The 20,159-nt window shown below is 51.7% G+C and overlaps 2 protein-coding genes across 6 annotated transcripts in view; both read right to left on the bottom strand.

The window, feature by feature from the left end:
* Positions 1-38: 38 nt before the first annotated feature.
* DDOST (dolichyl-diphosphooligosaccharide--protein glycosyltransferase non-catalytic subunit) lies at positions 39-8,510 on the bottom strand. The gene is made up of 11 exons (XM_028090776.2): positions 8,237-8,510; positions 7,902-8,012; positions 4,248-4,334; positions 3,136-3,239; positions 2,927-3,021; positions 2,535-2,628; positions 1,961-2,109; positions 1,410-1,557; positions 746-866; positions 533-639; positions 39-442 (listed from the first exon to the last, which is right to left on the bottom strand). Exons 1-11 carry the CDS (start codon positions 8,388-8,390, stop codon positions 293-295), a joined length of 1,320 nt encoding a protein of 439 aa, XP_027946577.1. The 5' UTR covers positions 8,391-8,510; the 3' UTR covers positions 39-292.
* A 2,571-nt stretch (positions 8,511-11,081) lies between these two features.
* The window catches only part of KIF17 (kinesin family member 17), a 42,269-nt gene continuing 33,191 nt past the window's right edge, over positions 11,082-20,159 (bottom strand). For 2 of the 5 annotated variants that reach the window (XM_088023037.1, XM_028090826.2), the window contains 4 exons: positions 15,260-15,518; positions 14,150-14,220; positions 12,797-12,914; positions 11,082-11,345 (listed from right to left, as the gene is read on the bottom strand). In XM_088023037.1, the coding sequence (XP_087879163.1) occupies positions 11,167-11,345; positions 12,797-12,914; positions 14,150-14,220; positions 15,260-15,518 (627 nt within the window). In that variant the 3' untranslated portion in view covers positions 11,082-11,166. Of the gene's footprint in view, positions 11,346-12,796; positions 12,934-14,149; positions 14,221-15,259; positions 15,519-20,159 lie in introns of all 5 variants that reach the window. The other 3 variants (XM_088023038.1, XM_088023039.1, XM_088023040.1) reach the window with 3 other exon arrangements.

Raw genomic sequence — 20,159 nt, 5'->3', positions numbered from 1 at the left:
ATCCCCACCACAGCAAAGCACACAGGGGCCAGACAAAATTGGAGGGCAATGTTTATTTTAGAAATGAGTGTGACCACATATGAAAAATACCACTTAGCGTTAGGTGGAAAAACACACATAAAAATCAGTCCCCAACCCCCAACCCTTGGTACTCAATGCTGCATCTCCCCCTGAGGTAAGGCTGTGTCACGGTCACACAGCTTTATAGAAAAAGAAAAAACACCATAAAGGAAGACCCACTCCTACATAACCCCCATCTGCGTGTCTTAAGGAGGCCCAGGGCCCTGCGCCCTCAGTCTGACTTCTCCTTCTCCTTCATGTGTAAGAAGACCGTGCTGAAGACGAAGAGCCCCAGCATCATGGAGAAGGCACTGGCGTAGTAGGGATAGGCCGAGGGGATGAAGCGCTCGTACTGCGTGTGCTGGAGCGGCCTCACGGACACCTACGACAGGACGGAGGTGACAGGTCCGGGCCACCCAGCAGCCCAGGCGGGGCCGCTGTGGCCAAAAAGGGGACTGTGACTTACGCTCACCTGAGTGGAAGAATGTAAGTGCGTGTAGCCTAGCCGGTTGTAATCCACTTTAAACTGGAACACTCCATACACATCAGGCAACTTGAACTGGACACTGTATTTGCCACCTGGGGAAGAACCGAGACAATCACCAGGAGGGGTTTCTTGCCTCACAAGAACAGGCCACGGTGGGCCTGTCGTCCTGCAGCTTTCCCGTGCACCACCGCTACTTGCCTTTCTTCTTCAAGAACGTCCTCACAAAAGGATCGATGCGGACAAATTCCAGCTGAATGTCGTCACCATCAAAGGGGACCCACCTGCCATTTGAGAGCTGCTCGATCACAATGCTGTACTCCTGAGACAACAGGCTGGTTAGCCGGGGGGCGGGGACAAGGAACCACCCTCAGAGCTGCCCGGAACCACTCGTGAGCCTGGCAGGAACTGGAGGGCGAGCCCCCACCACCCACCCCGGGCCAGGGACTCCCAGCCACAGCTCGGCACAGGACCATCCACGTCTGCACCCAGACCACTCCGCTCGCAAGTGGGCCGGGTACTCCTCGGGCCTCCCTGCTGCCGCCTTCCCTACCCACTTTTCATCCTCCAGACCCGACTCCAGTGTTTCGCTAGTGACCCCAGCTCCCAGCAGCGTGCGCTGGCGAAGCCCTCCCGCTCCTGCACTTCCACAGCAAAGCCACAGCCCTTCAAAAGAAGGTCTCCTTAGATGTTAGCTTATGTGCCAGGTGCTCTGCACCTACACTGATGTTCTTAGGCATAGAGATGCATTTCTTCTTCCTTATTTAGGCCACTAAGCCCATCAGAGAAATGTTCAAAAACGGCTTTCAAGCTGAAGCAACTTGGCCAAAACCCCAAGTGCCGTCCTGCTCTAAGATGCTCTTACCACGAGGTCAGTGACGGTGTAGGCGTTGGGTGGGGCTGTCTCACCCACCCGATGGTGGGACACGGGCCCCACACGGAGGACCCCTTCCTCCTTGAACACCCAGCGGGAGAGGGCCAGAGCTAGCTCGTAGTTGCCTGTCTGGGAATACCTGCACAAGGGGAAAACGAGAGGCTAGAGCACCAGAACCAGCTTCTTTCCAGCGGTGCCTGATAGGCAAAACAAGTCCCTATTCATCGAGAGAAACTGCACAGAACCAGTTTCTGCCTGGGGGCCGTACGATATCGAGGTATCCTGCTTAACGGGAACACGGAAAAGCTGTCAGGTGGTGCTGCTTTGGGGGTCGCCTGTACAATAAATACACGTCGAAACGTCTCTAGATGAGCCATTACTACCCTGAAAAGTCTGCAGTGCCAACACCAGTAACAGAGCAACAAAGTCAAGTCTTCAAATAAAGTATCTGAGGATAGCTAGCCTCTGGCACCCTTCCAGCTAAAAGGCTCCTTCTTCCCCAGCGCCCCAGACCACACGCCCTGGAGCCCCCCAGCACCGACCTCTGGGAGCCGGGCGCAGCCTTCTGCACTGCCGAGTTGAAGAAGGCATCGCTGAAGAAGTCCAGGGAGCCACTGAAGATGACCCGGGCGTTGTTCCTGGCCTGGAGCCCAGCAATGAGCAGGGTGTTCTTCCCCACTGCATGGGGGTACTGGCAACAACAGGGGGCTGTCATCCAGGAGAGCCCGGGCAAAGGACAAGCAGCTGGACCACAACCACCTAGGTCCTACCTGATGGCAGCACCTGAGGCCCCGCGGCCTCTGCCCCTTCCCCCTTCCACCAACCTCTCATTCCCCAGCCCCCCGCCAAGTGAGCTCTCCTGCTCGCTGCCTTTTTTCTTTTTGAGAGAGAGAGAGAGAGAGAGAGAGAAGGGGGCACAGGGAGAGAGAATCTCAAGCAGGCTCCACGTGTAGCATGGAGCCCAACAAAGGGCTCAATCTCACAACCTGAGCTGAAATCAAGAGTCGGACACTTAACCGACTGAGCCACCCAGGCGCCCCACTTCTCATTTTCAAATAAAGTGCTCTACCACCAGGTCCAAGACCTAGAGGACTCAAGGCTGCCAAGGCCCCTCACCTGGGTGATGGGTTTATCCGGGAAGAAGGAGTAAGAGGTGGAAGAGCCCGTCAGGATGTCCAATACCAAAGGATTGTCAGGATCTGCTACCATCCTGTGGAAGGAGAGGAGAACACCCGACAGGGACTCTGAAGACTGGGCCCGAGGACCTGGGGACCCTACGGGCCACTTCCTCACACGGAGGAGGCCTGCCTTCTCAACAGCTGAAGCCCTGGCGGCAACAGCGGCCCTCCTCCCACTGCAACAATGAAGTCTGAGTTTCCTCAATCAATTTCACCCACATACTCCAGGGAAAGGAATGCCCCGAATCATCAAGTGTGGGTTACTTTCCCAACAAAAGAAAGCGATCCTATCCTTCCCAGGTTCCTAGCACCCTGTGCCTGCTCACTCACCCAACACCTCGAAAGAGGATGGGGTTCAGAGATGATCTCCCGACAATGGTTGGGGCCTTCAACAGGTTCTCGGGGTCAGCCACAATGAGTGTATGCTGTGGCAGCAGAAGGAAAGACGGGGGTCAGGAAAAGGTGCCCCCAAGTCAAGGACTCCCTCCGGACCTCCTCTCGGTTTCCAGGCTGACCTCTTGCTGTAAGGGCTTGATTACCTGGCCAAGGTCTGAGATGTCATAGTTGTGATGGTCAATGACAGCTGTCTTCTCCTCATCAAATTCAATCCCACACTCACTGCCCAGCTCTCGAAGAGGGTCACCTGCACAGACCCAAGAAATGCCTGGCTCAGCCCCTTCCAGGTGCGCCCTGGGCCAAGCAGTGTCACTTGCCCTGGCATCCTGGTGACTTGCTCTCTCCCCCAGAGCCCTGCAGCTTCACCTGGCTGAGGTGAGGCCCCACTGGACCACAGGACCACAGCATGGTATTCTGACTGCAGGGGTCAGAATCTGAATGGGTAACACCGACACCTGGCCACCTCCACCCACAATACACAAAAACCCCTGTTGGGGCAAAGCAATTACCTCAGACAGCCTTGACCTGGATGAGCCTGGCCTCACAGGACTTCTCTCCTCCTCGTCACCCCCAACAAGAAGCCCACCCAGTATGGTTTTAAACATCTGGCAATGCTGGGGCGCCTGGGTGGCTCAGTCAGTTAAGCATCTGCCTTTGGCTCAGGTCATGGTCTCAAGCCCTAAGTCAGGCTCCCTGCTCAGTGGGGAGTCTGCTTCTCCCTCTCCCGCCCCCCCACTCTCCTGCTCACTCAAATAAAATCTTTAAAAAAAATAAACATCTGTCAATGCTGAGAAAAATGAAACAAGACTGGCCAGGTGCCGATGCCTGCTGAAGCTGGGGAAGCTGGGTGATAACGCGTGCAGGCTTCAGGATACTGCTCTCTCCCTACTTCGAGGCATCTTTGAAAATTTCCAAAATAGGAAACAAAAAAATAATCCATCAAAATGCTCTGGGGTCTGCCCAAGTAGCCCCTACTTGTCTTTTTGTAAGGGAAGCCCCACCAACCTGAACAAAAACAAAACAAAGGGAAAAAACAAAATCGGGAAAAAACAGGGTCCCCAGCCCTTAACAGGCCCCACATCTCCCTGGTTCTGGTCACAGGAAAACACAGGAGGGACTGAATGGCTCTGTAGTTCCCACACTCACTGCCCAGGCCCGCCCAGTGAGCGCCAATCTAGCACCTTCCATTTGTAAAACTCGCCAAGTTTCCCGGAGAAACGATGGAAAGCACTAAACCTTTCCAAGTCAGACTTACCAATGTCTGAGCTGGCAGCCACCAGGACACTGCCTCCCCCGTCGATAAAGGTACTGATGGTCTCCACGTTGATGTTGCCTCCGAAATCTGAAAGAAGCACCAGACTCAGCGAGCCCGACTGCTCCTCTGACATGTGGGCGGGGAGGGTGGACCACGGACCAACCACAATCCATCCCAGAAGCGCCCTCTGCGGCCCGAAACAAGACGGTCGTTTACCATATATGCCCGTTTCCCCAAACTGAAGATCCTAAAGTAATGACCTGAATTCATAAACTTTTAACTCTCAGAAGTATAAATGACATAGTCAAACACCTACCAATTATAGTTGTCATGTTAGTTTTACACATTTCAAGTCACATATATATGTTCAGAAATGCTGCATTTCCCCACTCACACTTCATGATACACCACCTGCACCTTTCACATCAGCATCTCTGCAGCACCGGAAGCACTTTGGGCTGACGGTTTTCCAGAGCCCATCAATTTCACTTCCATCTAAACTGTCTGCGAATGAACAGTTCTGAATCTGAGGATGATGCGGTCACTTGACACTGGTACTCATTTGCCCACACGCGTAACTTTTTCCCCTATTAATCCTATGATTTAGATCCACGAGAGCCGTAACAGAACCACTTTGTAGACTGCTTTTATCCCCAAAAAGGCTCATTAACTTCCACCCTGTGTACTTATGAGACCGTATCTTTCTTTGGTCAGTCAGTCCGGTCAGGGGACTGCCATGAGCATCCAGAACCAGATCAAGAGTCTTCCCCAAAGTGCACCCCGATGTTCAACATAAAAGTAATGGAGGGAGTGCTCAGGAATTCACTTAAGTCATTACATGAACATTACTTTTTGTGTGCAGAAAAAAAAAGGACAGCGGGAGGGAGGGGAGCTACATATAAAGCCTGGTCAGGGAAGACCTGAGGCACGTAGCATCTGAGGTGTGAGCGTGACCCAGGTAGCACAGGGGGGCATCAAGAACGACAGGTGCAAGGTCCCCAAGGCAGGTGAGCCCGTCCCAGCAAGGAGCCCAGTGTGGCTCAGCTGGAGTATGAAGGGGCGAGCAAAAGCAAATGAGGCCGTGCTGAAGCGAGGAGAGCAGCTCACGAGGCTTTACAGGCCCCTGTGAGCTTGGCCATAAGGAGGAGCCACTGGAGGCTTTTGAACAGGACACCGACATGACCTGCTTTATATTTTTAAAGGACAATTCTGGCAGCTAGGTGGAGAATCGGGTAGGGGACTAGAATGGAAGCAGAGCAGTGGGTTAGGAGGCCACTGTGATAATCCAGGCAGTGAAGAGTGGAGGGAAGAGAGGAGGAAGACAGGAGGTGGGCCTGCACTCCTATTCTGAAGGTAAAGTCAGCAGGGCCTGTGACAGACCGGATACGGGGGGGGGGGGGGGCCGCTAAGGACAACCCCAAGATTTCCAGCTCAAGCAACGGGAAGGGTGGAAGTGCCATGTACTGAGACTAGATAGAGAAGTCTGTCCATTACACATCCATTATGAGTCCATAATATGACTGTATAAAGATACGACTATGAGATTGGCCCTCTTTTCTTAGGGATAATTTTCAGGAAAAAACAAAAAAGCAGCTTACCTTACCTTTAAGCACAGACAGAACATCTTGTACCTGGGGACTTTACCTCTTCTACTACATTCAGAAAGCCATCTATCCACCCTCCTACATACAGACAGGCCAGGCAGAGTCAGACAATTCAAAAGCAGCTCCTGGTACTACACTACAGGGGACAGTGTGGTTCCCAGCCAGGGGCAATTTTGCCTTAAGAGCAATGTCTGGACGTGGCTACTGCCATCTAGTGTGTACAGGCTCAGAATGCTAAACATCTTACAGTGCACCAGACCGCCCCCTTCGACAAAGAATTATCCAGTCCCAGGTGTCCAGAAGTGCCACTGTTGTGAAATCCTTGTACAGTGGCAAGAACCCAGGCTGTGAGACAGAGCTACCTGGGCTTGAATCTAGGAAACCCCTCCACCCTTCTGAGCCCATGCGCCCATCTATAAAACAGGACCTAGTTTTTTCCGGGTACAAAGGATGTGCTAAGGATCCTTCTTCTATGGCCATCATTGCATGTGACTTGCGAGCTTCCTAATCCCAGAGTCAGCGAGGAACCCACTGATGCATGGGGAAGGAAGCCAGGCCGGGTTCTCATACCTGAGAGGGCTCACGGTAAGTCAGAGTAGCACGGAAGGGCCCTCAGAGCCAGGGCCAAACTCTTACCATGAACCCCCCCAGCACAGACAAGCCTTCTCCCCAGGAGCACCCGTGAAGCTTTCCTGCAGCATGTGGGACTTATGTGCTAGGCGCAGAAAAGGTGCAACAGTGATGTGGGGCAGAGCTTTAAACAATACTGAATCTCAGAGAGACTTCTTCCCTTTCCAATTATTTTTGAAGCCTGCTCCATCAAAGAGAATGTCTTAAAAAAAAATGATCTTTTTTTTTTTAAGATTTTATTTATTTATTTGATAGAGGCAGATAGTGACAGAGAAAGAGCACAAGCAGGGGGAGAGCCAAAGGGAGAGGGAGAAGCAGGCTCCCCGTGGAGCAGGGAACTGGACATGGGGCTCGATCCCAGGACCCCGAGATCATGACCTGAGCCGAAGGCAGACGCTTAACGACTGAGCCACCCAGGTGCCCCAGTTTGATACTGATCTTAACACTTCTCTAATGTTTGCTAGTCTCCTTTAAGTGGAAGCCCTGGACTCAGCCTTTAGCAACAGAAGCTGGCTAGAACTTACAGCGTTTACTCTATTTATAGTTACCTTCTACTGAAAAGAAGTGATGATACTGGCTTTCTATTTTTAGTGGTGATACTGGGTTCATTACTGGTTTCCTTTTAAAATATTGTTACGGTTTTTTTTTAAGGGATCAATTTAAAGAAAACATTAATTATTAATGGATGATATGGAATACAGTAAAAATCAGGAAGGAGGTATGGAAATTACTAAGATTTGAGAAACTGTTCAGGTTCTCTGACATTCCCAAAGAGCCTAGCTCAGACTTCCCCCAACCCATCTCACCCACAGCTCGCTTCCTTCTCAGGAAGCTCCCATCCACCTGAGCACAACTTGTAAGCTCTCTGTCACAGGAATACTTAAGTATCAATTGGATAAGCCAGTGAAGACATTCATTCTGTTCCACAACCAGCTCTCTACTAGGCCCTGGACATACCTGTCCAATCTCCAATACGGGGCTGGGCTAGATTATGACTGACGTTTTAGCCATGAGAAACTGTGAATCCATCTCAATTCTTACCATCAACTATCACAATGCCTCTGTAGGCAAACTATTTAATAGCATGCCATTTTCTCTACCCACACAGGCTAACCCAAGCAGGGCCGTTCTCCATCTTTCCCATCAGGCCCTTTATAAGAGAAAAGCGCCTTCTCCGGGTAGCAGGGCCTGCGCTTCCATGGTCTGTGCAACACTTGACCCCACAACCCTCAGCTGTGTCTTTTAGAAAGGAGACATTCCTTCCTGGGCCCAGGTCAGAATTGAACACTTTCCTCTTCCTTGGCAGCAGTGCCCAGGGCTGGTGACCCATGCCATGACCCAGAAAATGCACAAGATCCAGAAGAAAGCAATCAATTGTGGGCCTTGAATTCCAGTTCTGGGAGCGACCTGTAGCCCTTACCTTCTACCGAGGGGGAGAAGATGATGAGGTTGTCGTAGAGGAACTCTCCGTACTTAATGAGGGACAGGCTGGGGTCATCTGCGGTCTTGAATGTGAGTTCAAAGGCCCTGTCTGGACGAGAAAGAAAGAGGGAGCTGAGGCAGACGGGACGCCAAGGGACAGCACCGCTGCAGAGACCACGACCGCCCCCCCTCGCCCCGAGCGAGAGGCGAGAGCGGGCAGCCCCTTCGTGGAAAATCAGTGGGAGGGAGGAAGGGTGGGTGGTCGCTGCCCTGGATTCGGGGGGCTTTCCAACCCGACTCTCCCCCCGCCGCCCCCTCGGGCCCCGGTCTCACCCTTCAGGCTTCGGAAAAAAAGCGAGTGCGTCTCCCGCAGGTTGAGGTTGTCCAGCAGCACTAAGGTACGAGGACCGCTAGCGCAGGCCGGGCCAAGCAAGAGCAGCAGCAGCCATAGGAAAGACCAAGCGCGGACCGCGGCGCCGGGATCCATCTTCCTTCTCCTGCCAAGAACCCAAGCACCTGGGCACCGGAAGTGCCCCGTCTAGGCCGCCCAATCGCCGCTCGTGGTCTTGGAGTCACACCCGGAAGCGATCTTGATACGCCGCGGCCAGGCGGCCGGAGCCGCAGCCGGGACGAAGAGCGGGGAGCACCACCGGAAGTGCCCCGGTTGGGGGCGGAGTCTCTGAACCCTTTTGGCGGAAGGGGAAAGAGGTTCCGCTTCCTCAAAGGAAAAGGCTCAATCCTAGAAAGACAGCTCCGCAGCCGCAGCCAATCAACAAGGCCGAGCTCCCGTAAGCTCCGCCCAGGCCGGACTCCCGCCCCGATCTGGATCCCGCCTCTTTATCAGTCCGGCAAGGCCCTCACGGGAGTTGCTCCCGTGGTGGCCTCCACGGACTGCCTCCTCGGTGCTGCCTGGCGGGGTCCTCCCAGGCCCAGGATAGACTCGGGACTAGGAACCAGGCCCCACCTCCACCATCTCCAGGGCGGAAAGGTTGGAAAACTAAGATGAGGGACACTTTGAATCTCCTGCCGCCCAGGGGCCTTGGGACGGGCCTGTCCTGCCCGGCCTGGTGGCGCACGTGGGAGCCAGCGTGGATGGGCGGCGAACCGGCCTACCGACTGAAACTCTCACGCCGGGTTCATTTCTCAGCCCCCTCCCTCGCACTAACCTTGCTGCTGGGGCATTTCACGTCTCTCCGGGCCCACTCCTAGGCTGGAAATAGAAACGATAGCGAGGCCCAGCTCTCCCACTTACCTGCGTGCCTTTGGGAAAGCCTGGGCGCGTGGGAGCTCTAGGGCAGGTTCTGAAGCAGTTGGTGCAGAGTGAGGCTGAGCATCCCCTCAGTAATCCTGGCTCCCACCCCTTCTAAATTGACGGGGCTCATCTCAGCTCCACCGTGGGTCTGAGTAAAAGCTACCACAAGCAGCATCAAGATTTTGGTTACTCCCTGGGTCCCAATCACAATCTTGGGGCAAATGGTGAAGGTAATTGTGGGGAGAGTAGGTAGCCGTTCTTTCTGACCTTTCACGCTTGTCCACGAAGCCAGGAATGTGGGGGCAAAAGTCAAAATCTCCCCCCGTCCATCTCCTTAACTGATTCTACCTCCTCTCCACCTCCACTGGCTCCACGGCGAGTTCAGCCTCACCCCTACCTTGTTCCCCAGTCCAGGGCTCCTGCCCTTCTGCATATGATTCCCCCACCAGTACACCTGGAACTCAGACCCAATGGTGCCATTTGGTGGCTTAGGAGTCTGCCACAGCTCAGGGACACCCAGGACTCCTCACTCAGGTTTCCACTGAAACTGATCTCGGCAGCCACATCCTCCTCTCAGCCCTGCTCAGGGCTTCCCTGTGGCAAGTTTCCAAACTTTTAACACACTCCCCACCTCCTGCCTTTGCTCACGCCCCCCGCCATTCCCATCTTAAGCCCCCCAGGATCTTCTCCATCCTTTATGATAGCCCTACCCTTCACAAGGGCACTCTGTTCCCCATAAAGACCTGCTCTTCCTCTCAACATGGGTACTGCAGCCTGCCTGCAGTTACCTTGATCTCTAGGACGTGAGCTTGGTCCAGGCATGTGGCCTATGGGATCCACCACAGTAAATTAATGCAAAATACAGAGGAGAAGGAACAAGGGGGACTAACGCAAGGCACCTGCTATGTACCGGGAGCATCACTTACTCTCATAGAAGCTTCACAATAGCTCTAGGGAACAGCTGTTCCCCTTTCACAGATGGGGCCCAGAGTGAAATGAGTCTCCTCTTCAACCAAAGGCTGAAACTCTTCCCTCAGATGGTGGGGCCCTCCCGCAGGGCAGGCGTGGGATAACGAAGGGCACGGGGAGGGGTATATCCTCAGTAGCCCGGACAGCCTTCGTTCATTTCTGGCCACGTCAGGGCATCCAGTTCCAGCACAGCCCCTGAGGACTGTCCAAACCTGGCCTTTTTCTGGGTCTCAGCAAGACACAATCTCTATTTTCCAAAACAAGGGCTCTGCTTTTCTGACTCACAGATCTTTTGAGAAGCTAATGAGATGTTCCCGGTACATGCATTTTCTGGCTCCCCAGAAAAATGCACTTGTACTCACGAGTGTGGGGAGTTGGAGAAACCCTGCAGCCTGTTTTCAAGGCATCGGGTAGTTAAGAAACGCTGTTCCAAAAGCGCTTCCCTGTGAAGGCCAGGCAGCAGGGGCAGGAGGGGCCCCAGTGACACGGTCAGAGGACTGGGGAAGGGAGCTCATCGGTAAAAGGCAGTTTATTGGGTGGGGCAGCTTCATGTGGGGCAGCCTCCTCGAGGCTACAGACCACCTGGGAGTGGGCAGCGTGGAACAGTTGCCCCAGGACTCCCGCGCCTACACCGTCCAGCTTCCCCCAGGAAGGGGGGCCTGGTGGACAGAGACATGATTGTCCATCACCAAGATGCTGTCCTTGATCCACATGGAAGTTGCCGCCCACTCTGTTGGGGCTGCTGGTGAATGCCTTGAGGTTTCTGGGCCCATCGAGGCACAGAATAACCCGGGTGGGCACGGCGGGCTGTGGCAGGGGAGCAGACGTAATACTGGTGTGGCGTGGCGTGGAGAGCAGGAGCGCACCTCTGCAAGGTTGGGTAACAGGGAAGGGAAAGGCTCTTTCCAGGGCAAGGACCCCCTCGGGCATCCGGACACCATGGGGACAGGGGTGAGGAGGACTGGCTGGGGCTGCCCTGGGGGGCGGGGGGACTGGCAGTCTCACGGAAGCCCCGGGGCAGGACAGCCGCAGGAGGCTGCGTTCACAGAGGCTCACTGCCAAAGCTGCTTTTGCTTTTCTTTCGCTTGGCCTTGGTGAAGGGGATGTCAAGGGACTCGAGGCGGAAGGGCCGGGGCTGGGGCATTTCGGGGGCCTGGGTAGGCGAGATGGCAGAGGTGTTGCTGAGTGGGGAGCTGAGGCCGGGGGGTGAGCTGTGATGCGCTGTGAAGAAGGGGGCAGAGGAGCCCGTGAGCCAGGGGGGTGCAGGGATGGGGAGCCCGCCCCACCCCACCCAGCTGGAGGGCTGGTCCCACGGCTGGGCCCCCAGAGGGTCTGGGCCAGGAGCTTGGAGTTCTAGAGGCTCTAGTAGGGTCCACAGAGTGGGCCGGGAGGCTCAGGGCGGCCCCACCCCACCAGGCTTGCAGAGGTGAGAGTTGTACAAGCAAGGAGTCTTGACCCACGAGTGAGCCAGACAGGCCTGCACTCAGGGCCCAGCTTCGTGCAAGTGTGACCTTAGCGGGGGGGGGGCAGGGGCTCAGTTTCCTCATCTGCAGCGTGGGCACAGTGCCAGGTCCTCAGCTGATGTTCATTTGTTTCCTGTGCTCTTTTCCCCTGCTGATCCTCAACTCTACTGAACTCTGTCTCCTCAACAGTCTTAATGTAGAACTGAGATTTGCTTTTCGTGGATATTTTATTAGAAGCTCTGTGGCCTTTGGTTTTGCTTTTAGAAATGGAAGAATGAGGGGCGCCTGGGTGGCTCAGTCAGTTAAGCGTCCGACACTTAACTTGGTTTTGGCTCAGGTCATGATCTCAGGGTTGTGAGATCGAGCCCCGGGTCAGGCTCCACACTCAATGGGGAGTCTGCCTAAGACTCTCCCTCTCCCTCTGCCCCTCCCCCGTGCTCTCATGCTCTCTCTCTCTCAAATAAATAAATAAAATCTTAAAAAGTAAAAAAAGAAATGGAAGAACAAAGTGATTTTCAATTCTTGCTTTTAAAAGTGTCCCACTTTGGGGCGCCTGGGTGGCTCAGTCGTTAAGTGTCGGCCTTCGGCTCAGGTCATGATCCCAGGGTCCTGGGATTGAGCCCCGCATCGGGCTCCCTGCTCAGCGGAGAGCCTGCTTCTCCCTCTCCCTCTGTCTTCCTCTCTGCCTACCTGTGCTCTCTATCTCTCTGTCAAATAAATAAATAAAATCTTAAAAAAAAAAAAAAAAGTGTCCCGCTTCTACGGCCCTGTCTGCCCCCTTTGGCTCCGTGGAAGAAAGCCACCCCACTGGCATCTGCGGAAGCTGGGGAGCAACTGAGCCGGACCCGGGCAGCACATGGCAGGACACCCAGCTGTGTGGCGCAGGCCTACTGTGTGTCGGGGGAGGCAGAGGAACCAAACACTGCAGCTCTGTGCCAGAGGAGGAAGGGGGACAGGAAGAGGGAGTCTGGGCACGGAGCGTGTACCATGTGCCCGGCGCTGGGCTGGGCTGCTCCCCCACCTCACCTCACCTAATCCTGGAGGTAGGCATGTGTACAGCAGAGGGAACAGAGGCTCAGGGATGGGCAGGGGTTTCTAACCCGGGCCTGACTCCAATCCACCCCTCACGCCTCTCCCACGGTTGGCCAAGGGCGGGGGAGGGCTCTCCCGGCGAGGGGCTGGAGGACAGGAGGTGGGCAGGGCACTCACTGAGGCTCTTCATGGGATCCGTGCTGAGGATCTGGCTGGCTCGCTTGGACCGGAAGTAGTTACTGGCAATGTTTTCACTGTCGCTCCGACTGAGCATCAGCTTGTAGCGGTCTTCTTCCTGCTGAGATTCAGATCCCCGTGGGTCAAGACGCCTTGTTTGTACAAGACCCCTCTGCAAGCCTGGTGGGGTGGGGGCCACCCTGAGCCTCCTAGCCCACCCTGTGGACCCTACTAGAGACCCCAGACTCCTGGGGTGGGATCCAGGCAACTCAGGGCAGGAGAGTCCCCGCTCCGGCCAAGGCTACGCCACCTGCCGTCCCTGTCGTGGGAAGTGCCTTGTCGTCCAGTACCACATAGCCCAAATCCATCACGACGTATTCATAGAATAGATAATACAGGACTCAGCCCATGGGCACAATCAGTCATTAGAACTGGAGCCCCCATCTCTTATCACCAAAGACTGTGATTTTTTCACCACTCTAATGGACTTGTTTGCCTAAGCCTGAATCTCCCTTCAGGGACCACCCTTCTCCCCCTTGACGAGGTCCTGGTGAGGCGATCATTCAGTGCCCTACCACCACCACTCCCTCTCGCCCACCCCCTGGCTGCACAACTGGGCATGTGACCCAGCCCGAACCAGCCACAGAAATACATCTTCCGGACATAGTCACTGGTCCAAGAGCGGGCCCCTGGCCCAGGCAGAGCTGATAGGAATCTTTCCACAAGTGTTGGTTTAAGATGTGCTAAGAGAACTGGTCTCTTCCTCTTGGATCACCAGCTGCCGGCGGCATCTTTCCTGCTGCGCCAAGAAAGCCTGCCTGAGCCTGAAGCTAGCATTGCAAGGGAAGCAGAACTGAGAGGTGAAGAAGACACGGAAAGGTGTGGTGTTTTACAGGAAGGTTTCCAGACCTCCGCTTGGAGGAGGTCTGTTTCTATTGTAATACAAAACATGGGAGATAGGAGAACAAAGTGACTTCAGAAGCCCAATTACTATTTTGTGGATCCTTGCGGGCAACTTTGGTCCGAGGATACCAGCAACGGCCCAGGGAACCAGAACATACGGCCTGCCTCTGAGATTGAAGACAAAGCTCTTGTCCTTCACCAGCAGGACGGGCTACCCTGTACCACCTACTTTCCCTCTGGTCTCTAGGACCGTAAGTGCCTTTGAATGAAGGTCAGAGCAGGGCGAGGGTCCAACAGAGTGACGCAGAAAAGATCCAGGCTCAGCCTCCTGCTTTGACCCTCAGGTGGGATGAAAGTAGAAGCCCAGTGCCCTATAGTGAGGCTGACCCGCAAGCCACCCCCCCACCCCGCCAGCTCCCCGTGCCTCACCCCCTCTCCCCCAGGCCTTACCGTGCCTGGTTCACCGTTGTCTGCTGCAGAGGTTTTGCGGACTACTTTGTTCTGTGGCCCTGTTGGAACTGCTATGAGAAACACAAGCTGGAGTCACTGCTGCCTGGTCCCTAGTCCGCGGGCCAGAGGGTCAGGGTGGGCGGCAGCACTCCCCCGAGCTCACAGACCTGGAGCCAGGGAGCACACTGCCCAGCCCAGGCCACGGATGACTTTGGGAAACAGAGACCAGGAGGGCTCAGATGCCAAAGCAGCCATTCCCCTGCTTCCTCAACAGAGCAGGTCAGTGGGGGCAGGAGAAACTGATGGATGCCTGCATCTGGGAAATGGAGCTGGCTGGCCTCCCCGCAGGGGGGTGTCAATGGCCATCTGTAAACTCAGAGATGCAGGACCTGCACGAACATTCTCTGACGGGGGGCGCTCCCAGCTGTGAGGCCAGAGACAGACCTTACTGAGACCAGTGGAGGTGGAGGGGCCTTCAAGGCCACCTTCCCTAACCCCTTCTTTGTGAAGATCCCAGACCAAGGCCCAGAGAGGAACAGTGACCTTCATAGGGTCACACAGAAATCAGCGGCAAAAGCAGAAGGTGACCCAGTTTCTATCCCTGGTCCTAGGACTCACTGCTCCGACTGGGACTCTGGTTCAGTCACTTCTCTCTCTGAGGTTCCATCTCCTCAGATGTAAAATGGGTGTAATCATCTTTGCCCTACCCAGGCTTGTTGGGGGAGGTAATGAGTGGCGGTCATGACAGTGATCAAACGTAGCACTCACTTGCCATGTGCCAGGCAGGGTGCTAAGGGTTTCACATGCATGAACACAGGCTAAGCCACCCAGCGATCTTTACGGAAGGTGCGGTTACTAATCCCCATTTCACAGATGAGGACACTGAGTCCCAAAAGAGGCCACACACGGAGCAGTGGAGCCAGAATTCCAACCCACATCTGTGTGACTCCAGAACACACCACTTCTCTCTCAGCTCCCCACCATCTCGGAGCCCCCAGGCCCCCTGACTCCTGCACCCACAGCCAGCAAGGCCGGGGCCCCGGCTCCGGGTCAGCCCACAGGAGGGCAAGTGGCGTGGATGAGGGCTGAGGGGACAGCCAAGCGCCTGACCTACTGGGAGGCTGGTTTTTATGACGATGGGCTCGGGGATCTTCCAGAAGCCATTGTCCTCGTCCCAGCAGGCCTCGCGCCTTATCTTCTCCAGGTTGCTGTAGTTACAGTCCCGGCGGATGAGGGGCTGCACCTGCTCCAGGAGCTGCTGGAAGAGCATGGAGTCCCGCTCCTGCCGGCGGATGGTGGCCAAGTAATCGATCTTCTCCAGCTGGAACTCCGACTGCAGGTCTTTGATCTCCACCTCTGCTGCCCGCAGCTGAAAGCAAGGGGTCAGGGGGCGACGAGCAGTGAGCAGGGAAGACACCGAGCCATGTGGCCATCCGTCCGCCCTCCGCACCCACTGTCTGCACCTCCAGCCGCCCACTCGCCATCTGGGTGCTGACCCACCCATCCACCCACACCGGCCTCCCGTCTGTCCGCCGGCACTAAATGAGCACCTATTGTGTCCACAGCCCTGCAGAAAACAGGGAAAGGCTCCACACATAACACTGGGGTCACCACGTCCTAAAAGATGTCAGGAAATTGTATAAATCCTATTCCTGAGGGGAGCAGAGGCATAAACTCTCAGCCTCAGCAGCCCTTGCTCTCCCATAGCCACGGTCAAGTCACAATGTGACAGACACCGGACTTAAGAGGCAGACCTACCCTGATTTGACCTTGGATTCCACACTTTTGTGATCTCCTGCCCGGGTCTGCCTGAATGGAGATTCCCCACAAGCACAGGTGACTCCCAGCTGCAACCGTAACCATGCCCTCCCTGAGCCCCAAGACTCCTGGGTGCGTAGTCTGTTTTCTCAAAGAGCAGGTACAGTTTGATTAGTAAAGAAGGACGTTTTAAGTTCATGGGAATGGTCATCACCTATAACCAGGTGAGAACAGACGCTACCTGGTAGGACACAGGTGGGCAATTAATGATGCTCCATTCCTTAAGCTGGATGGTAGATACATGGCGTTAATGGTAAAAAGCTTTATATGTTTTTGTACATCTGGAAGGATCTGGAATCTTTCACAGTGACTTTTGTAACAAATTTATTGAGATATAATTCCCATGTCATACAGTTCACCCATTTAACATGTACAATTCAATGGTTTTTAGTATATTCCGAGTAGTGCAGTTATCAGCACAGTTTTAGAACATCTCACGATCCAGAAATAAACCCCACCCCCACAAGTACTCATCCTCCGCTTCCCCCCAACCCCCAGCCCCAGGCAACCGCCATTCTACTTTCTGTCTCTCTAGATTTGCTTATTCCAGAGATTTCGTATCAATGTAATCATATGATATATGATCTTTTGTGTGTGGCTTCTTGCGCTTAACACAGTGTTTTCAAGATTCATCCATGTCGGAGCATGTATCAGGACTTCTTTTTTTTTTTTTAAGATTATTTATTTGAAAGAGACAGAATGGGAGGGGCAGAGGGAGAGGGAGAGAATCTCAAGCAGACTCCGCACTGAGCATGGAGCCCAACACAGGGCTCGATCTCATGACCCTGAGATCACGACCTGAGCCGAAGCCAAGAGTTGGATGCTTAAATGATGGAGCCACCCAGGAGCCCCAGGATTCCATTCCTTTTTATTGCCAAATAATATTCCACCATGTGGATATACTACATTTTATTTTCCATTCATGATTGTTTCCACTTTGGGGCTATAATGAATGCTGCTGCTATGAACATTAGTGTACAAGTTTTTATGTGGCCCTATTTTCATTTCTCTTGCTTGTAACTTCTGGTCATGGGGTAACACTACGTTTAACCAACTAAGGAACTGCCAGATTATTTTCCAAAGCAGCTGCACCATTTTACATTCCCACCAGCAATGTATGAGGGCACTCATTTCTCCACATCCTCGCCAACATTTGTTATTATCTGTTTTATTACAGCCACCCCCGTGGGTGTGAGATGGTATCTCTATACCATAGATGGTAATTTTGCATTGTAGATTTGCATTTCCCTGGTGGCTGATGATGTTCAGCACCGTTTCTTGTGCTTATTGGCCATCTGTTTATCTTCTTTGGAGAAATGTCTGTTCAGATCCTTTGCCCATTTTTAAATTGGATTATTTGTCTTTTTATTCTTGAGTTGTAAGTGTTCTTTATATATTCTGGATATAAGCACCTCATTGTGATATATGATTTGCAAACATTTTCTCTCAATCTATGGGCTGTATTTTCTCTTTCCTGATAGCATCCTTTGAAGCACAAAAGTTTTAATTTTGATTAAGTCCAATGTATCTATTTTTTTCCTTTGTGCTTTTGCTAAGAAAGCAATGTCTAATTTTTTTTAAGATTTTATTTATTTACTTGAGAGAGAGGGAGAGAGAGCGAGAGCGAGAGCACAGAGGGAGAGGGAAAAGCAGACTCCCCACTGAGCAGGGAGTCTGACTTCGGGCTTGATCCCAGGACCCTGGGATCATGACCTGAGCCAAAGGCAGCTGCTTCACTGACTGAGCTACCCAGGTGCCCCGGCAGTGTCTAATTTAAGGTAACAAAGATTTACACCTTTGAGTTTTATAGTTTTAGCTCTTACATTTAGTTTTTTGATCCATTTTGAATTAATTTGTGTATATGGTGTGAGGTTGGGGTTCAACATTGTTCTTTGCCATGTGGGCATCTAGTTGTCCCAACACCATTTGTTGAAAAGACTGTCCTTTCTCCACTGAATAATCCTGGCACCCTTGTTGAAAATCAACTGACCATAAACACGAAGGTTTATTTATGGGACTCTCAATCCCATTCCACTGATCTATATGCCTGTCTTTATACCAGTACCACACAGTCTAGATTACTGTAATTTTGTAGTAAGTTCTGAAATCAGGAAGCGTGAGTCCTCCAACTTTGTCCTTTTCAAGATTGTTTTGGCCACTCTGTCCCTTGAATTTCCATATGAACTTTAGGGTCAATTGCTGCAAAGAAGTCAGCTGAGACTTTGATAGTGATTGCCTTGAATCTATAGATCAGTTTGAAGAGTATCATCTTATCAATATTAAGTCTTCCAATCCATGACCATGGGGTGTCTTTCCATTTATTTAGGTATTTTTAATTTCTTTCAACAATGTTTTATAGTTTTGGGGATATAAGCTTTACACTTCTTTTGTTAAATTTATTCCTAAGTATTTTATTCTTTTTTGATGGAATGCAAATGGAACTGTTTTCTTTTTTTTTAATGTTTATGGATATTATACATTTTTATTTAAGGAGCCTCCGTGCCTAATGTGGAGCTTGAACTCTGAGATCAAGAGTCACACGCTCTACAGATTAAGCCAGCCAGGTGCCCCATGGAATTGTTTTCTTAATTTTATTTGTGGATTGTTCATTGTAAGTATGTAGAAATACAATTGCTTTTTGCTTATTGATCTTGTATCCTGCAACCTTGCTGAAGTTGTTAATTGATTCTAGTAGTTAGGGGGTTTTTTAGTGGGTTCCTTAGGACTTTCTACATAAAAGATCATGTCATCTGTAAACAGAAATAGTTTTATCTATTCCTTTCCAATCTCAGTGCCTTTTGTTTCACTTTCCGGCCTAACTGCCCTGGCTAGAACCTCCAGCCCAGTGTTGAATAGAAGTGGTGAGAGCAGACATCCTTGTCTTGTTCCTAATCTTAGGGGGAAAGCATTCACTTTTTCACCATTAAGTATGATGTTACCTGTGGACATTTCATAGATGCCTTTTATCAGAACGAAGAAGTTCCCTTCTATTCCTAGTTTCCTGAGTGCTTTTATGATAATAGGTGTTAAATGTTTTTCAAATACCTTTTCTGCATCATTAAGATGATCATGTGGGGTTTGTCCTTTATTCTATTGATATGGTATATTGCATTAATTGATTTGGGGATACTAAACCAACCTTGCATTCCTAGGATAAATCCCACTTTGGCATGATGTATAATTTGGTTTTCTAGTGTCTTGTGGAGCATTTTGTGTCTGTATTCATAAGAAATAGTAGTCTATAGTTTTCTTCTTATGTCTTTCTATGGTTTTGCTATCAGGTGACATTGGCCCCATACAATAAATTAATAAGTGTTCCCTTCTATTTCACAATTATTTTTAAAAAATATTTCTTAAAGCCAGTAGTCCTCATTTTACAAATAAAATCCAGGGCGCCTGGGTGGCTCAGTTGGTTGAGCAACTGCCTTCGGCTCAGGTCATGATCCTGGAGTCCCGGGATCGAGTCCCGCATCGGGCTCCCTGCTCAGCGGGGAGTCTGCTTCTCCCTCTGACCCTCTTCCCTCTCGTGCTCTCTATCTCTCATTCTCTCTCTCTCAAATAAATAAATAAAATCTTTAAAGAAAAAACAAATAAAATCCAGTGAGAAGACATAATGGAACAGGATATCCCACAGAGGAAAGCAAATAAAATGAAATACCTAGGTGTGAAATTAACAAGATATGTTCAAAACCTATGTGAGGAAATTTATAAAATACTCTTGAGTGACACAAAAATTGATCTGAACTAACAGAAGATATACCATGTTCCTGGACAGAGAAATACAACCTCATGAGGGTATCAATACCCTCAAGCTAATGTATAGATATAACATGATTCCCCCAAAAATTCCACCAATTTTTTCTTTACTTCTCTCCCCTTTTTTACTTTTGCACTAGCCCAGTTGTTTATATAGCTCATTTTGGAAGAAAAAAAAAAAAAAACAAGAAGGAATATCCAGGAAAAACCTGGAATAGAAAACCATTGACACAGGATTAACCCTATGAAATTATAAAACATATTATAAAGTCCCTGGATTTCAAATAAAGTGGGTGGCACTGGTATATGAATAGATACAGCAAGAGAGATGAATAGAAAAATCAGAAATACATCTAAGTGTTTATAGGGCTTTAGCAAACCATAAAGGCAGCAGCTGAAGTTAGTGGAGAATAAGTGGACTTTTCGAAAACCGGTG

Source organism: Eumetopias jubatus, unplaced genomic scaffold, assembly GCF_037043125.1.
Source record: "Eumetopias jubatus isolate StellerSeaLion01/CBP00866 unplaced genomic scaffold, mEumJub1_p1.0 scaffold_4, whole genome shotgun sequence".
In the NCBI taxonomy this organism is placed as follows: domain Eukaryota; kingdom Metazoa; phylum Chordata; class Mammalia; order Carnivora; family Otariidae; genus Eumetopias; species Eumetopias jubatus.
The sequence above is the reverse complement of the archived record's forward strand: the minus strand, read 5'-3'. Positions and strand labels throughout refer to the sequence as shown.

Excerpts from the sequence above, each read along its gene's own strand:
- DDOST (XM_028090776.2), bottom strand. The coding sequence starts at position 8,390 with ATGGATCCCGGCGCCGCGGTCCGCGCTTGGTCTTTCCTATGGCTGCTG. Across the intron at positions 2,629-2,926 it reads ATCCTCTTTCGAGGTGTTGG|GATGGTAGCAGATCCTGACA; the intron begins GTGAGTGAGCAG and ends CTCCTTCCACAG. Across the intron at positions 867-1,409 it reads ACACCGTCACTGACCTCGTG|GAGTACAGCATTGTGATCGA; the intron begins GTAAGAGCATCT and ends CTGTTGTCTCAG.